Below are 16,164 nucleotides of genomic sequence, written 5' to 3'. Positions count from 1 at the left end.
CAGAATGCCCTGCTCTACAGTTCAGTTCCTGCTTCTGGAGCGGTCTCTGGCCTGCTTGATATTTACATTGGAACTACACCAGAGTTCACTTCAACCGAACCCAGACCTAGGTTTGTAGGTGGACTGAAGTTAGCTTTTTTTGGTTAGCATCATTGTTCGATTAAGCATTCAAACATATCCAAGCAAGCTGGACGTTTAAGACAAAGAAACTAGAGTTTAATCAAAGTGAATTAAACAGGGCTGGTGGGAATGCACACTGACATAAACACATTAACTGAGATAAACAATCTTTTGTTGCCCAGGCTGAGCTCTTCACTGTCTATATGCAGAGGGTTTTTTTTATATGAAGCTGAATTATCCATTGGTTCTCTTTCCGTGAAAGTTGAACGAAGAGTTTTGAAAACTATTAAAATCAATTTTCAGCTGCAATCTGACATGGCAATGTGTAAAAGGACTACTTGACTTGCAAGGCAACTTAGAGAGAAAGAGACAGACTATCACTGTGTATCGATTGCATATGCAATCGATACACAGGCCCAAGAAGTTGGACTAACTTGGTTAAACTTCAACTACATTGTTCAACCAAGATGTTTTTGTTTTTTTTAATTCCTGATAGTTAACAGTAGTTGCAAACATTGGTATGCCCGAAACATCCAACAGCTTACAGGCCTCCGGGTGACCTACCCCAGAGGGCAGAACAGCTGTGACCCAAGGTTGACGACCGTTTCAACTGAGAGTCTTATCGTTAAGAGCGATAGTCTTAACTGAAATGTGGTTCAGCCAATCATATGTATTGCAATCATATTACACTCAGTTGTTCTTTGAAAGCCTCAGAGGTTCATTAACATTAGTGAGACAACAGCATCATGAAATCCAGGGAGGAAACTGTCAGAGAGGAAGCTGTAGAGTGGTTTAAAACTGAGTTTAATAATGAAACAATATATTTTTTTTTGGCCTACATGAAGCACAGTGACAGCACCGATAGGTGGAACGAGATACAGTGAAGCATTTCAGAAAGGATACATGGCATTATTACCATGCTGGGAAAATATGGGAAATTAGTTTGAACATTGTTACATCCTTTGGTTTCAGTAATGTTGACTCTACAGGATGTTCAAGGAATGGCTACAAAGTGATGTAGCCATTTTGGACATTTACTAAAAGAAGCCTTTAAATAAATGCTGCAGCTAGCTTGAATCTGATGCTTCGTGTTTACTTTCAAAAACTCCATCCATTTGTTCCACCTGCATTGCTACGTCCAGGCCTGCTCCGGTGCTCAGGATCCCACAAACGGTTCTTTTTACTGCTTGAATGATAGATAATAATATTTCATCTTCCGGTTAAAGGATGTGTTTACTTGCTGCACCCGCCTGCGCTTACATCAATGCGCCCAGAAGCAGTGGAAGGGGTAAGAGCAGGGGAGGGATGCATTTTTGTGTTTGAAGAGCAATCAAAGAACACGTCTGCGGCGTATAATTTGGACCCATCACTTGGACCATCTCTGTGGACGCCATCAGACGGTCGTCGTCTCGGTGGATGGTGGAATTCATTGTGGAGACCACTTCAGGGCGTCTCTCAGAAGTGTGGGCACAAGACGAATGGCGTTCATCAATTTACGCCAGCTGCTCTCTAACCGCAGCAAATGAAAATGAATGGCAGAACGCTTCTTTGACATATGAAGACCTCTCATGGGGAGGGAAACGTCTGCGCGGCTCGAGCATCGAGAGGCACTTGGAGAGGGAAATAACTGCAATCTGTTCATGTGGAAACCTCTCAGAGACGCCTCCAAGCAGAGTTTGAGAAGAAGAAATAAGACAGCTAAAGCATTGTCTGCTTTCAGATAAATGATCATTCATGACTCCAGAAAAAGGCTTCAAATATGAATTAGAAGTACAGTTTTGTGTTCAAACATATCCCTAAGCAGTGAAAGCTTATTATGTAAAACTGACTTTTGTGACATCAAATCATGTTATAATGTTTCTCCCTTATTAAGAACAATACCTGGAGTGTTGCATTGATTCTTTCATGCATGTTTGAGAAGTCCTTGAATCTCCCGTGGCAACCATTCGGGCATGCCTAAATGTTTGTTGTCACAAAGGTCCGCCTGTTTCCACAAAGCTCCTCCTAGGAGCTGCAGTATTTAGCGAAGCGCCTTCGTCACAGAGCGCTCCTTCCCCACTCAGCTCCTCCAGACAAGCAGCAGAAATGATCAAACACCTGGTGGAACTGTGCATCCACTGAACTCATCATACAAACTGATTCTCAATCCGACAGAGAACAACAGCATCACATGTTCCGATGATGTGCTGTGGAGTGCTGGAAAGTGTAGGAGCTTCTTAAAGATTCAGAATGCCAATTTGAAGGTGCTAAATTATGAAGTCAAATTTCTTTTAAGTCGTGTTTGAGATATACAGTATTTTTTTCATAACCAAAGGTAGCATCGTTACTTGATTATACTATAAAAAGGCTCAGTCAATACTGCCCCTATTATTAATGCTAATATATACTCTTACTAGTTCAGAGGTTTAATCACTTCAAGGGTTTTAATTCACCAAGAAAACATTTGCAGTATTCCTCTGTTTTACAGTGGTATTCATACATATTCAAACCCCTTAAACCTTCACATATTTTGCCATAATACAACCAAAAATTTCAATAAGTTTTATGCAGACTTAAAGTAGTGCATAATTGTGAAGTAAAAGGAAAATTATACATTGTAGAAAAATGTTTTTGCTGGAATTACAGTAGCAGTAATGTAGTCTATTTCTACCATCTTTGTACATCCAAACAGTGAAATGTTTTCCCATATTTTAATGAATAGTTCAAACTCAGTGAGAGTTTGTGCAGATCAATGTTCAAGTCTTTAGTCCTCTATTTTATTCCCTCTATACTTTATACACTTTTACAGTTTAAAAATCATCTTTCTATTTCAGTGTTGTAGTAAAATCACTTTCGACATGGGTTAAATTATGTATGTATGTATGTATGTATGTATGTATCTATCTATCTATCTATCTATCTATCTATCTATCTATCTATCTATCTATCTATCTATCTATCTATCTGTCTGTCTGTCTGTACTCTGAACTCTTGAAACTGTTTATTAAACATATTATTTATTGGATTACGGTCTGGACTTTGACTGGGCCATTCCAACCCATGACTCTGTTTAGATCTGGATGCTTCACATTGTTGTCGTGCAGGAAGGTGAAGCCCCGCCCCGGTCTCAACTCCATCACGGCTTTTCTTCAACGATCCTCCCATGTTGAGCTGCATCCATCATCCCGCCCACCCTGACCAGCATTCCCATCCCAGCTGGTGTTGCTTTGCATTGTTCAAAACAATGGAGGTCGCAGTATTTGTACTTTAACATGTGAACTTGTGAATGCATTTACCAGCAGCGAGAATCATCTCATATTTCACCGATCGTTTTCTTGGCAGGACATGACCTCTGCTCTGCCGTTTTAATAGAATGATGATGAGATATTACATGCTTTGGAATTACATTATGAGGCCGTAGTTTTGATTCAGAAGAAATGCCTTCACACCAATCAGTGTCATCGATTTCAACCAGTTACAGAACAAATTGTCAAAAGCAATGAGACGGGTTCTGTTTGGTACGCCTGTTCTCTGCTATGAATAATTCTCATGTGTTTTGCTCTAGATAGGAGGAAAATATCTTGTTTTAGCAAAGAAACAGAGTGGAAACCAACCACTGAATTTTACACTGTGGTGAGCAGAATGGGACTCATTTTCAGCCCTTGAGTTTCATGTCTCGGGCTGGTCCACTTTACGTAGCGACACATTATTAAAATTATGTAATTATAATTTTCTGTTTAACCTTGCAACTCAGTGTATTTTTCTAAACTACTTTCAATTCAGCACAGGTTAAAGTTTCCTCCTAATGTAGATTTATTTTAACATGAGAACCCATCTCAAATAATCTTCTTTGCAACATATCCTTTTAATAACATCCTTTTCAGATATCCAAATCCTATAAATGAAATGAGTAAATAAAAAATTAAATATCAAATAAAAATAGATTAAATGTCACACTTCCTTATAACACGAGTTAATTTTGCTAATTTTGAACATCATACTAAACTGAGACATTGACTTTTGAAAATTGCCAAACACAAAAAGAAAGTATAGAACAATGTCACCCAATTGACGTAGGGTATAGCATGGCTTCCAAAATGAGCTGAAATTACATATAGTTTAGAATAATGTCAAAAATATGTTCAAATGATGCATAACTTTGAGAATGAGTCCAAATGAGAAATTTGGGTAACACAATTGGCTAAACAAGCACCTTAGTTCTGCTAACACCAAACAGTTAAGCTAATGCTAGCCATTAACACGACTGTCTCTCAGTCCGTGTCACATCTTCTTCTCTTTTGTCTGGTGTGAGACTTGCAAAGAGAAAAGTCCTCAGTTTCTGATTTTGCTACGTTGTTACTTGACCAAAGTTGAAATGATATGGCTTAAACTTCATCCAATTAATAGAAATGAGTAACATTTTTGATAGGCATAAAAGACTCAAAAACAACAGCCATTTTGAAAAAATTTACATCCTGAAATTCCAGTGGCTGATGACAAAAACATATAACCTGAGGCGCGAGAACACACATATCTATGCTTGTATTATCACAGTAGTATGTTGTACTAAGTCAAAAAACAGATGTATGTGACAGTTTTGGATAGAAATATTCACCACAAAGCTATCGGTCCAGTAAAGCAGCAGATATTCTTTTTATTAGAGCATCAAGTAGCACTACAATAACATAGTGTGGTCACAGGACAGAACAGTCAACCCTGTGTTACACAGGAGCTTTCACTAAACCTTCAGTTCTAGCTTACCTGTTCTCAAATTTCTCCTTCGTAAAAAGCTAGATGTAACATCTTTGAATGTTTGGATAAAGTGCGCCATAAGCCTCCCTCCCACTATCAGCACATTGCGATACATTGTGTTATTTTTCTGCACACTTTTCTTTAATGCTACCATGAATTCAGAGCATGCTGCTGCCCTTTACATTAAATATTACTGGGAAACTGACACAATATCATCACATGACACCACGTCAGGAAAGGGACATCACTGTCAGCACTGCAGAGGCTCGAGCACATGAACCACCTCCCACCCTCAGAGTGCTCGTCTCCTCTGGAAGTGGGAAAACACACCGGGAAACACACCACAGTACCATCCGACCACACTGAGCTCTGGGCGTTCAGTCCAGAACATCCATGTTACTCGACGATTATCTGGTTCAACAGATTATGGGCTTTCAGTCGCTTTGCTACCAACTTAAAGACTAGACAGCAGCACCATCAAATTTCCTCCGTTCTTTTTCAGTAAATATGCTTCAAAAACATCTACACTCACACATCTCACTTCACCTGATGAGAACAGGTCTAAACCTGCAGCTCAGGTGGGACAAAAAAATGGGGTTCGCTTTCCACCTTTATCCCTCACTGCGGATGGACAGCCAGCGCAGAAGCTCACAGGCCCCAGTAAGGAGCGAGGGTCCTGCGGTCCCTCTCGTAAACATCGGGTATGATCCCGTAGGGTGTCTGCACCATCTTAACAGAGTTCCTGCCGAACAGCTTCCTCTCGTATTCGATCAGCTGGCGCCAGAAGCCACCGTTGGGCCTGATGACGGGACGGCGGGCCTTGACCCAAGCGTGGGCCTCAGCCAGAGACACACGGTGGTACTTCATGAGGTACGCCAGGCACAACGAGGCCGAGCGGCTCACCCCAGCTGCGCAGTGCACCAGCACTGCCCCTCGTTTGCGCCCCACGCTGTGGATCTTGTCGGCCACGCTGTCGAAGTACAAGGAGATGGGGGAGTGGGGCATGTCTGCCAGGGGGACCTTCACATACTCCATATGCGGCCAGTTGAAGTTGGGCAACTCAATTGTGGCATTGACCACGCAGGTGATGCCCTTAGACAACAGCAGGCTGCGGTTGGACGCCACATTGCCTCTACTGAGGAAGAGGTTTGGGGTGATTTGGGCGATGCCCCCCAGCAGACTCCCGCTCTCCGGCAGCAGCCTTGGCACAGTGGCGGGTACCATGGAGCTGCGATGGTGGTGGTGGTGATGGTGGTTGTGGAAGAAGCTCTGGCTGCGGGAACCCATTGAGGAACCGGGCACAATTCAGGACGGGATGGAAAAGCTCTGAAGAAGGCAAAAACTTCAGGTTCTCAGGATCATAGCAGTGAGGGAACCACCAGACAGCTCCTGCAAGACATGAAAACTCAATTTTACTCTTCTTCAAAACTAAATATTTTTCTGTTTCACTGTAGACTCAGGCCCTGAAAACTGCACTGACAACAAGTTTTTCTTTCTTTCTGACTGCCTCAATAATACAGACCAATGTAAAACCAATTCTTTTCAGGAAAGATCATTGAAAAACATTTTCTGCTTTGCTTTTCTGTCGATACATCTTAAACGTCTTTCTTGGCAGAACTTCTTTGTACTGCTGCCAACGGGCCACATTGTATGGCAGTTATAATCATAAACAGATCAAAATTATATGTGGAGTTCCTCAAGGCTTCAATATAGTGACACGTATTTAACATTCAATCCTCACAAATATTTATGTCACCAAGTCTGTCCATAATACAACTGAAACTGAATATTTACAGGCCTGATAGGATGACAACCTTTTTTCACACAGTTTGGCCTTTAATCAGACTAAACCTGATCTGTTTTAAGTCCATTAAAATAACCAAAATAATTTATTTTTGCTTAATATCAGAATTATGAGAGACAGAATTTCCCATTCTACTCTTAAACATCACAAGGTTAAACACAAATCAAGCATGTCAGGAAGAGAATAGCCAAGAACTGTCAATTTCTCTGGTGAAATTAGACTCATTTCACTAAACTACTTTCATAAAAAATAGTTTAGTTTCACTAAACTAGTGAAAATGCAACTATTTTCACTAGTTTACATTATCATAAGTATCTGTACAGGTTCATGTATAAAACACCAGAGGCAACTGAAAATATAGTAAAATATGTTGTTTTAATAATATTTTCAATACATCTGTGTTTTATGTACTACTTTTTACCTTTTTTATTTCCCTGTGAGGTATTTAGAATTACTGAATATTTCCATTCGTGGAAACGTATAAAAAAAAACAAGGAAGAACAAAATTGCAACAGTCTTCAATTGCCACAAAACAAAGAGAAAGACCTCCATGTTTAAGAGCACTATGCTGCAAACAAATCGTCCTGGAAATATTATCTTTTGTCTCTTTGAAGAAAAACTAAAATCTGAGAGTTCTTGCACAGATCAAATCAAACAGAGGCTGCTGTGAGGCCGACCAATAAAACCATACAAATATATTTTTAAAAGGTTTTCATGGATGCTTGGTGTTCATGTCTGGGACTGGAGGACTAGCCTGTCTCTGCTCTTTCTGCATTCAGGTGGAACAGCCTCAGAGCCGCAGGCCGAGTGGCGCCTCCTGCCACGTGACTGGAGGAGCCTCACCTCATCTCATGTTCATCCATCCGTGGCTCCTGCGTACAAATTACACTTCGTCGTCATGGCGGCTGCTGATTTCAATGTATGTTTTTTTTTTCTTAGTTCTTTAGGGCAAAAGTTGACGTCATTTGTAATTTATTTTCTCTAAAAGTGGCAGCTACTGACATGGCCAAGCAAGAGTTTTAACTAGGGATGCACCCACTTTCAATACAGATATTTGAGACTTTGTGTCGGTCGATACAGAAAAACAGCTAAATTGACTTTAAATAATTATTTTTTTCTAAACACAGATATAAATGTACTGAATCACATGTTTATTTGACAACTCTGCACAGAACACTTAAATACACCAGTAGCTTCACAATCTTGGTCAAACATGTAAAAACAACAAAACTTTAACTTGTTCAATCAGTGCAGTTAGGAGTAAAACAGTCAAAGAAAAATAAATAAGAAACAGAAACAATAGGTCCACTATTTTGGTCAAACATGTAAAAAAATAAACTGTAAAAAACATTCTTCCAAATGGTTCAGAAAGAGCAATTAGGAATTCTAAATATAATGTAAAATAAATAATAAAGCACAAAAGCATAGAACTAGACGATATAGATCTGTCCTCATGTATTGTCCATATTGTTACTGATTCTTGATCTAGAATTTGTTTCAACATCAGGATTGATACAGATGTTAATGTGGGATTGGTGCATTTCTCGCTTTAATATGCAATAGATGGAAAATTCCTTCTGTATTAAAACTTATTAGCTGAGACATAAAAGCTGCAGGTTGAACTTTAGCCTCTTGGAAGTCACTATTTTATCATTTTCTTAAAGTTTCTTCACTAAATTCTTGTTACATTTTTTTATTTCTTGATCAACAAGAAGACTGGTCACACCAGTCGGGATAATAAACTGAACATAAGTAACAGAGTAACACTTCAGGAGTTGGCTAATATCAGAACACAGGCAGGTCAGAGCTTAATAAAGTTGGTGACCAGAAATCAGCCACAAATTTGTTTTTTAATAAAGGTTTTCTTTTGACTCCGTTTTCTTTATCGGTTGTTCTTTTGAATTAAAAATGATAATAATAATAATCAGCCACTTACAGAGTCCTGGCAGAACCTATGGTTAGTAGATAAATAAGATTCTGCTTTGTTTTCCAGAGATGTCATTCAAGGACTTATTCATACACTTGGACTTAAACAGCAAAGTGGTAACAGCCATCATCTCCCTGAAGGCTGAACTTGTGTTGCTTCCTCTTCACCTTCTAGGAGTAAAAAAAAAAAACTTGAACTGATCACCTCTCTGCCATCCCAGCACAGTCTGCATTTGTTTTCAGGAAGAAAAGCAGCTAGAATAACAGAATAACGTCTGCTCAGGCAGCCAACACCGAGAGTCCAGTCAGGGCTTTTCAGAGTGCTGCCCTGCAGGAAGATTCACTGCCATCGACAGGAATTAGTGATGAGGCAACAAAACCAGAGATTCCAACAGTAAAGCAGACCAGCAGCACACAGAAACAGTTTGATTTTGAAATTTTATGTGGAAATCCGCTTCATTTAAATGCCGTTTTGCATGTGCATACCTTGTTTAGATGATTAAGAATTGTCAATTGTTTTTTTTCTATTAACTTTGTTTAAATCATAAGCTGATAAAAAGAAAATGATGCTCAAATTCAATCATAAGAAGTAAGATCTTTACAGTCATTATCACAAATCTGTTATTTAGAAAGAGCAAACAAACCCAATATTAAGTCATCAACAGTTTTACGGGCCAACCTAGGAACAGACACACTATTCTTTTCAGAGCTGCTCAAGACATAATCAAACCATCACTGGCAAATTTTACTGGTAGATTTAATTAGACATTTTTAGTATAGATAAATTGACATTTTTAAGGGGCAGCATTACTTGTTTTCCAAGCACATTAAAAAGTTAGTTGTCAATATGACAAAAGAAATTTGACTTTGTAATTTAACACCTTGAAATTGGGCCTCCGTCTCTTTAAAAAGTCCTGCTCTTTCTGAAACTCCACCTTCAGGAAGTCATCACAACATGGCTTCTCTATATAACATATAGAAACATATTTAATAACGTTTTTATCAGCGTTGCACTGAGAAGTAGCTCATGTAATGAGGTCAGCAGATTTTCAGTTCCACCAGCTGTTTGCTAATTGCTGCTGGCTAGTCTGAAGGAGCTGGGAGGGAAAGTTGCGGAGGAGGGAGGCAGAAGCTCGGAAGCTTGGAACCTGCAGCTCTGAGGAGTTACAGCCAGCTGAATGGTTGCCATAGAGATGAAAGGATTTCTAAAACATGCATGAAAGTATCAAGGCAACAATCCAGGTATATTTCTGATGAGGGAATATCATTATAACCTGATGTAAAGCTAAAAGAATTTACATAATACAGCCATACTAACAATCTAACATGTTTCATTTTTCTTTGTGGCCTTTTATAACTTAATGAAAGTTTATAAGGCCAAATGTTCAACTGGCCCCAACCATTACCTGAATCAAACAAAACTGGTGTTAAATGTTTATTCTACGTTTGTGAAGATTTTATAGCACAAACGCAGCACAGTTGATGGACAAAAAAATTGTTTGATTTAATAAAATGTTGGAGGGGCTGGTTGACCTTCTATGACCTCAGGAAACTTTTATTAACATCCTGAAAGACAAACATTTGACATTAATGTTTGATTTGAAGAAGGTCGGGGAGGTGGCTTCTCTCAGGTCAGAACCGCGCGCTGACCGTTCAGCTTCAGGTGGAGCATGGGAGAAGCTTCAGAGGTGAGACGTAGCTAAATATATCCTAATAATTAATCAGGTTTACTTGTATAGCATATTTCAGCAACAAAGTTCAAAGTGCCTCAAATCATAAAAACACACAAAAAAATACAAAGTCATAAAAAACACCATACAGTCAACAATCGAGAAAACCAGAAACAAACATTACATTTTGTTGAGTGTCATCACCAAAATCATTGATATACATCAAATAAGTTGGTCAACATTCCATTTATTATGGTTCAAAAGCAAATTTAATCAGGTGGGTTTTTAGCCTCCATCTTAGGAAACTCAGTGTTTTGGCTGTTTTGCAGTTTTCTGGCAGTTTGTTCCAAATTTGTGGTGCATAGAAGCTGATGACTTCTGTCTTAACGACTCACTTCATTCATCGGCCTTTTGTGTTCCTCCGACCTCCAGGGGTCATGCTACACCACAGAGTACAGCTTTATCTTGTTAAATTGCGAATTAGAGAATCTGTACCTGCAGCTGACCGCCAATACATCAGCTTGCAATGAACTATGAGATAAAAACTGACTGCTGGGGTGCCTCGCCCAACATCAGCAGGGATCAAGACGATAAGGGAACCAAATAATCCCCGACAGGCCCTCCTCAAAGTGCTGATGTGCCACAGCACTGGGCTTTTGCTGAGATTTGCTCCATCTATGTAGTTATTTATACCGCAGGCTGGGCCAGAGCGAAGCTGCACAGAGCGGAGGAGGGAAGAATTATGCACAAGCTGTCGCCACAGAAAAAAAATTCTACCGTGTGTTGAAGAAACTGCAGTTCAACGCCAATCAGAATGAGGGTCAGCGGCGGTAACGGACCCGAGCAGAAGGGCCCCTCCACCGTCCAGAATTCACTCCGGCAGCAGGAAAATTTGACGTATTCTCAGAATCTGTCAACAGGTGGTCGCAGATCACAAATCTCCTCACGCTGTTCCCACACTGATAAGCTTCCACAGGGGGTCCGGTTCCCCGCTCCCGTCACACAAACTGGAATCGCGATCCACCCGCCGAAAAAAGCGGAGCGACAGCCACAACACCAGATCTCACCCAAACTGTCGCGCCACTGCAAACGAAGACAAGTGGAAACACTGAAACGTGAGGTAAACGGTGGCCGCTGCCAGCCTTGTCACTCGGTAGGAAACAATCTACTTATTCAGGCTGAGTGAAGTCTGGAAGTGGCCGCTTGCCGTTTCTGTAATCATGAGAAGAGAATGAGCGGCCCTGTGCCTCTCACTGTTTCTCCGACACAACCGGGAAGAGGAAGAGTCACTGAAGCTTCATAGGAAGCAAAGCTCAGAAGGACAGGAGTTTTACCTTAGGCTTGCATGAACATTTCAAAGCTACAAAAAATATTAAGTGAAATCTTGTAGACTCGGCTGGACTGGAGACCAAAAGTGAAACATTTGTTACATTTTCAACTGCTGTGGTTTTACACTGCACCGTGTCAAACAAGCCAAAACATTTGAAAACCTGTTACTCCTTCCTGCCTGTGGGGGCGCTGCACCAAGAACTACTGAAGGAAACGACATAAAAACCTCTGACCTCCTTCTTCGTGAAATGTAGTGGCGTCAGATTTTAGCGGTTCTAGGCTTTCTCTTTTATCTTTCCTAAAAGACCACCAGCCATTAAGACTCTAGTCACGCGTTTGTTTTGGTTGCATTTACCCAGAATGCCCTCCGGTATAGTCCACTTCCTATTTTTGGAGCGGTGTCCAGTCCCCTTGGTGTTCACATATGCATTCGAACTGCACCAGAGTTCACTTGAACCAAATAGAGACGGAGGTTTGTAGGTGGACCTGACTGATTTTTTGATCACATCTCCCCCAAGCGAACTGGACTTTGTAGGTAAACAAACCAGAGTTTGATTAAAGCGAACCAAACAGGGTATCAACGTCTTTCTCATTGGTTCTTCCAGCAACGTAGCCTTTAACATTTTAAACATGATTAGTTGTGTCTTATGAGGGCATTTAATGCCATGAGACTTGCATTCTATTAGCATGAAATGATGCAGCGAACACTAGCTAACAAATATTGCAGTCCAAATCAGCCTTTTGGATTTTAATACAGCACACAAATAAATGTATTTGTATTTGTGTGCTGGTTCCGCAGTGTATAACCCTGCGGAACCATGGAGTTCCGCGGGGTTATACTCTTGGCACCATTTCATTTGTGCTTTATTTGTTTTTATTACTTTTCACCGTCAGTGTATATTTAAAGATTTCAGCTCTGCAAGACTGCCTGATCAAATCCTGGTGGTCACATTGCTCCAGATGAATGTGTGCTCTGGCTAGCTTGGTTGCTCACACTGTTGAAATCTGGAATCACTTTCTACATTCCTTAAAGCCGCCACTGGAAAAAAAAACCTGGGCAACTGTTTAATAGTAATACATAATTTGGCCTGTTAAGACAAATGTTATGTTCATTCTTATTATTATCATTAAGCAAAGCTTGGTAAAATTAGTGGAATTATATCTGCCTCCAAAGTTGAGGCTGATATTTTACTGAAAATGTTGCTGCTAAGCTTTTGATTTCATCCTCCAAGTGCTCTACAGATCTCTTTGCAGTTGAAAACAGAACACAGTTTATACTCATAGAGTTGACTTCTGATTTCAGCAAATTCTACTTTGGATTTATCTCTACAATCAATATAAATTTGTCCTCAAATATAAATTAATTCAATATTTAGAGTTTCAGTTGTGTTTTGAATAATAAGTTTTCTGGTGGTTGATTGATTTGCATGCAAAATACAAATTGAATCATCTGGTTAGTCAGAGAAACTCAGTAATTGGTTTCTGCCAATTACTGAATTGTCTGAGTTATGCATCAGACTGCAGTTATTTCTGGGTTGGTCTAGTTAGTTTTACTACTAATAATTCATAAGACTGGTAATTCAAAAACTGAACAACTAACAATCGTATTTACTAAGATCAAACCTCGCTGTGCTGCTAGTAGTGCGCCGTTGTGATAAACCTTAATAAATTTTTTTTCTGATTAAAATCAGACTAAATTATTTCTGCCTTTTTTAGTCATTTAGGAATTCCAATATCATTTGTTAAATGTAAGAATAATAATTTTGCTGTTTTTATAAAACAAACCTTACATACATTTGTTTAAAATAATTGTTACCTTTGCCTTTGATTTAGGTCAAACTTTATGAGAACCTTCACAAGTTTCTCATAACTCATGCCTTAACTTTGGCCTATTCCAAACATGATACTGCCACTCACACACTTCACTGTTCTCTTCACAAACTTAACATTTAATGACAGTGAGAAAAAAACCTTTGTCTTTTTATATTCAGCATAAAGAAGGTTTCATTTAAATCCTTTATTTAAAAAATTTGTCCAGCATTTTTTAATGCTAAAGCTAATATTTAAGACAGTATTATGCCACATCCTGACATGGTGAATGTTGCTCAAACTGAAGAAGAGCAGAGAAAAGAAAGAAAGACAACCAAATATCAGCTTTACGGTGATATGATGTCTTGAGACCTTTTGTATTTCCTGTTGTACATTTCATTCAGTGATACTTTTAAACAGCAGTTTAAAGCATCACCCATCACTGCAGTGGACATGAAAAACAGAGAAATGGATCTTCAATTAAACGTGTTAATTATCTCTAATTGATGTTAAAAGTAATGTCAAATGAAGCTCAAATTGCTCTGTGTGCATTACAGGAAAACTCAGCTGGTCTGAACATGGCGCCTTTATGCCCCGGGTTTCAATTTGTCGACATTTTAAGTGATTCCATTACAGATGTATGATAAAAATGAGTTTGTTAATTTAGATTTGCGGTTTTTGATGTGATTGTTGGTTGTTTCTTAGTTTTCACTTCTGAAGAAATTACTTCTGACTGTTTTAAAAAGTCATAAAATCTAATCGCCTTCTGGTTTATTCTTATTGAACCGTTTCTGCCCCACCGTGTGAACACACTCGTTAAATTGGATGAATCCACGTGTTTATTAATTTTTAAGGCTTAGGCTGTGAATGGGGAGCGCCTCTCTGCGCACGCGCTGCTCGTTCGTGTGGAAATGACGCGAGATGTGTGCGCGCGCTTCTAAGTTAAGATGTACCGTAATATAACAGAAATTAACATTAACTCACCAAAACAGCCAAACTGAAACGAGAGTCGTGTTTCTTTTACATGACTTTTTTCAGTTTTATTTAAATGACATAAAACATAATAAATAGTAGAGTAATAGTAAAGATTTTAAATAAAAATGTGTATTTATGTTAAAAGAATCTGAACTAGGGTCAGCATAATGCCGACATTGTGCTCTAATCAGTCGTGAAACTCAACTTACCAGTCGGCTCTCACTTGGGCACTGATGGAGGTTTTTTTAAAGCGCCTTCAACCCCTGAAGCCAGAAGCCGAGCCGGAGAGCATCGCCGGTGTCTCACATCCACCGTCAGTCGGTCTGACCGGACTCACCGCCGGCGAGGTGGCGACAATAAGCTGAAACACACGCCAACATCACGGGAAAGTCAGCGGAGAGGGGAGCCATCGGTACATCCGCCAGGTCCTGTCCGCTGTCTGAGGGAGACAGAGTACGGAGCAGCGCTGCCTCCGGTATGACGGGTGATCAGTGCCACTCGCAGGGGGCGGAGGAAAAGGAGGAGCACGCTGCCTCGATGATTTGACGCTTTTCTAATGTACAAGGAGGAGATGAAAGTTAAGTTAAAATGGTATTGATTTTGACAACAAATGTTAACTTATTTTTTAAATAAATGCTATTTTAGGGAAAATCTAACAATCTTTAGTTTTAGTCAGAAGATAGTACATTTTAGTCGACAAAATTTATCATGTAGTAGAATAGAGCATGTGGAGTAGTGGGTTTATTCCACAAAATGCTGTCAGAATTCTGTTTGAAAGTGCAAAATATTTATGATATTTTATAGTTTGCTGCCATTTTCCACCATTTTTTTAAACTTATAGGTGACAATGGAGCCTATAGTTGTTCAACATGAATGTAAATAATGGCTGAATGAACAAATTTTACTGTCAACCAATCAAACCCTGCAATAGTTTTCTCTTGCCTTTTTACACTTACCACCTTGTTATGTCTTTCAGTAAAATTAAATATCACTTGATTTCATCTGCCTTTTAAAATTTGGTTTATTTTTTATTTATTGACAGAAGTATTTTCATCACAGTTATCATTCATTGAAGTTTCATGTCATCAAAACCTGCTTAAAAAGTTAGAGAAGATAAAGAAAAGGAAAGTTTGTTGATGTTTTCCTTGACTTTTCATTACCATATTTTTCTCCTTTGTCCTCCTCTGTCTTTTTTTCTTCTCCAAATCCTGCAGCCAATCAGATTCATGACTAGAGTTACCACCCCTCCCCCATTGACAAATACGCCAAATAAACACTGAGAGGGAGTCCTATTTTCTTGAGAATGCATACAGATGGATGGAAGGAGCATGTTTTACCGCTCACTGTGTTCATGGGCCTGTGAATAAATTGAAATACCGGCGATCAGAGCTATGCTCTCTCTCGATTAATATATTCCCTGTTGTGATTGCTTAATACGCTCCTCAGGAATTTTGGCATGAATGTGAGTCACCATAGAACTGCACTGATTTGAATTAGCATAAAATTGAACCTGCTTGCCTTGAAAGGCAAGCAGGTTCAAGCAGGTAGGCAAGTAATTTATTTCTTTCAGTTTCAAAATCTAATCATTTTTTTTTCTTTCTCAAACATAAATATTAATGATTTGCTGCAAAAAGTCCTGAAGATTGAATCTTAGTTACTTTGCATTGACACTTTACCTCTCTAGTGGCTTCAGCTATATTTTTAAAAAGGCAGTATTATGCAGTGTTGTGGTACTCGAAGTTGGTCTTGGTCTTAAGCCCGGTCTTAAGACCATTTTTTGATGGTCTCGGTCTCGTCTCG

General features: G+C 39.4%; 1 protein-coding gene across 1 annotated transcript; it reads right to left on the bottom strand.

Annotated features, from left to right (window-relative positions):
* Nucleotides 1-4,728: 4,728 nt before the first annotated feature.
* Nucleotides 4,729-14,885, bottom strand: dusp14 (dual specificity phosphatase 14). Its single transcript, XM_007567347.2, has 2 exons — nt 14,574-14,885; nt 4,729-6,240 (listed from the first exon to the last, which is right to left on the bottom strand). Exon 2 carries the CDS (start codon nt 6,136-6,138, stop codon nt 5,500-5,502), a length of 639 nt encoding a protein of 212 aa, XP_007567409.1. The 5' UTR covers nt 6,139-6,240; nt 14,574-14,885; the 3' UTR covers nt 4,729-5,499.
* Between the last annotated feature and the right edge of the window lie 1,279 nt (nt 14,886-16,164).

The sequence above is a fragment of the Poecilia formosa genome, unplaced genomic scaffold (assembly GCF_000485575.1).
Source record: "Poecilia formosa unplaced genomic scaffold, Poecilia_formosa-5.1.2 Scaffold207, whole genome shotgun sequence".
NCBI lineage: Eukaryota > Metazoa > Chordata > Actinopteri > Cyprinodontiformes > Poeciliidae > Poecilia > Poecilia formosa.
Note: the sequence above shows the minus strand (reverse complement) of the source record. Positions and strands in the feature narration are given on the sequence as shown.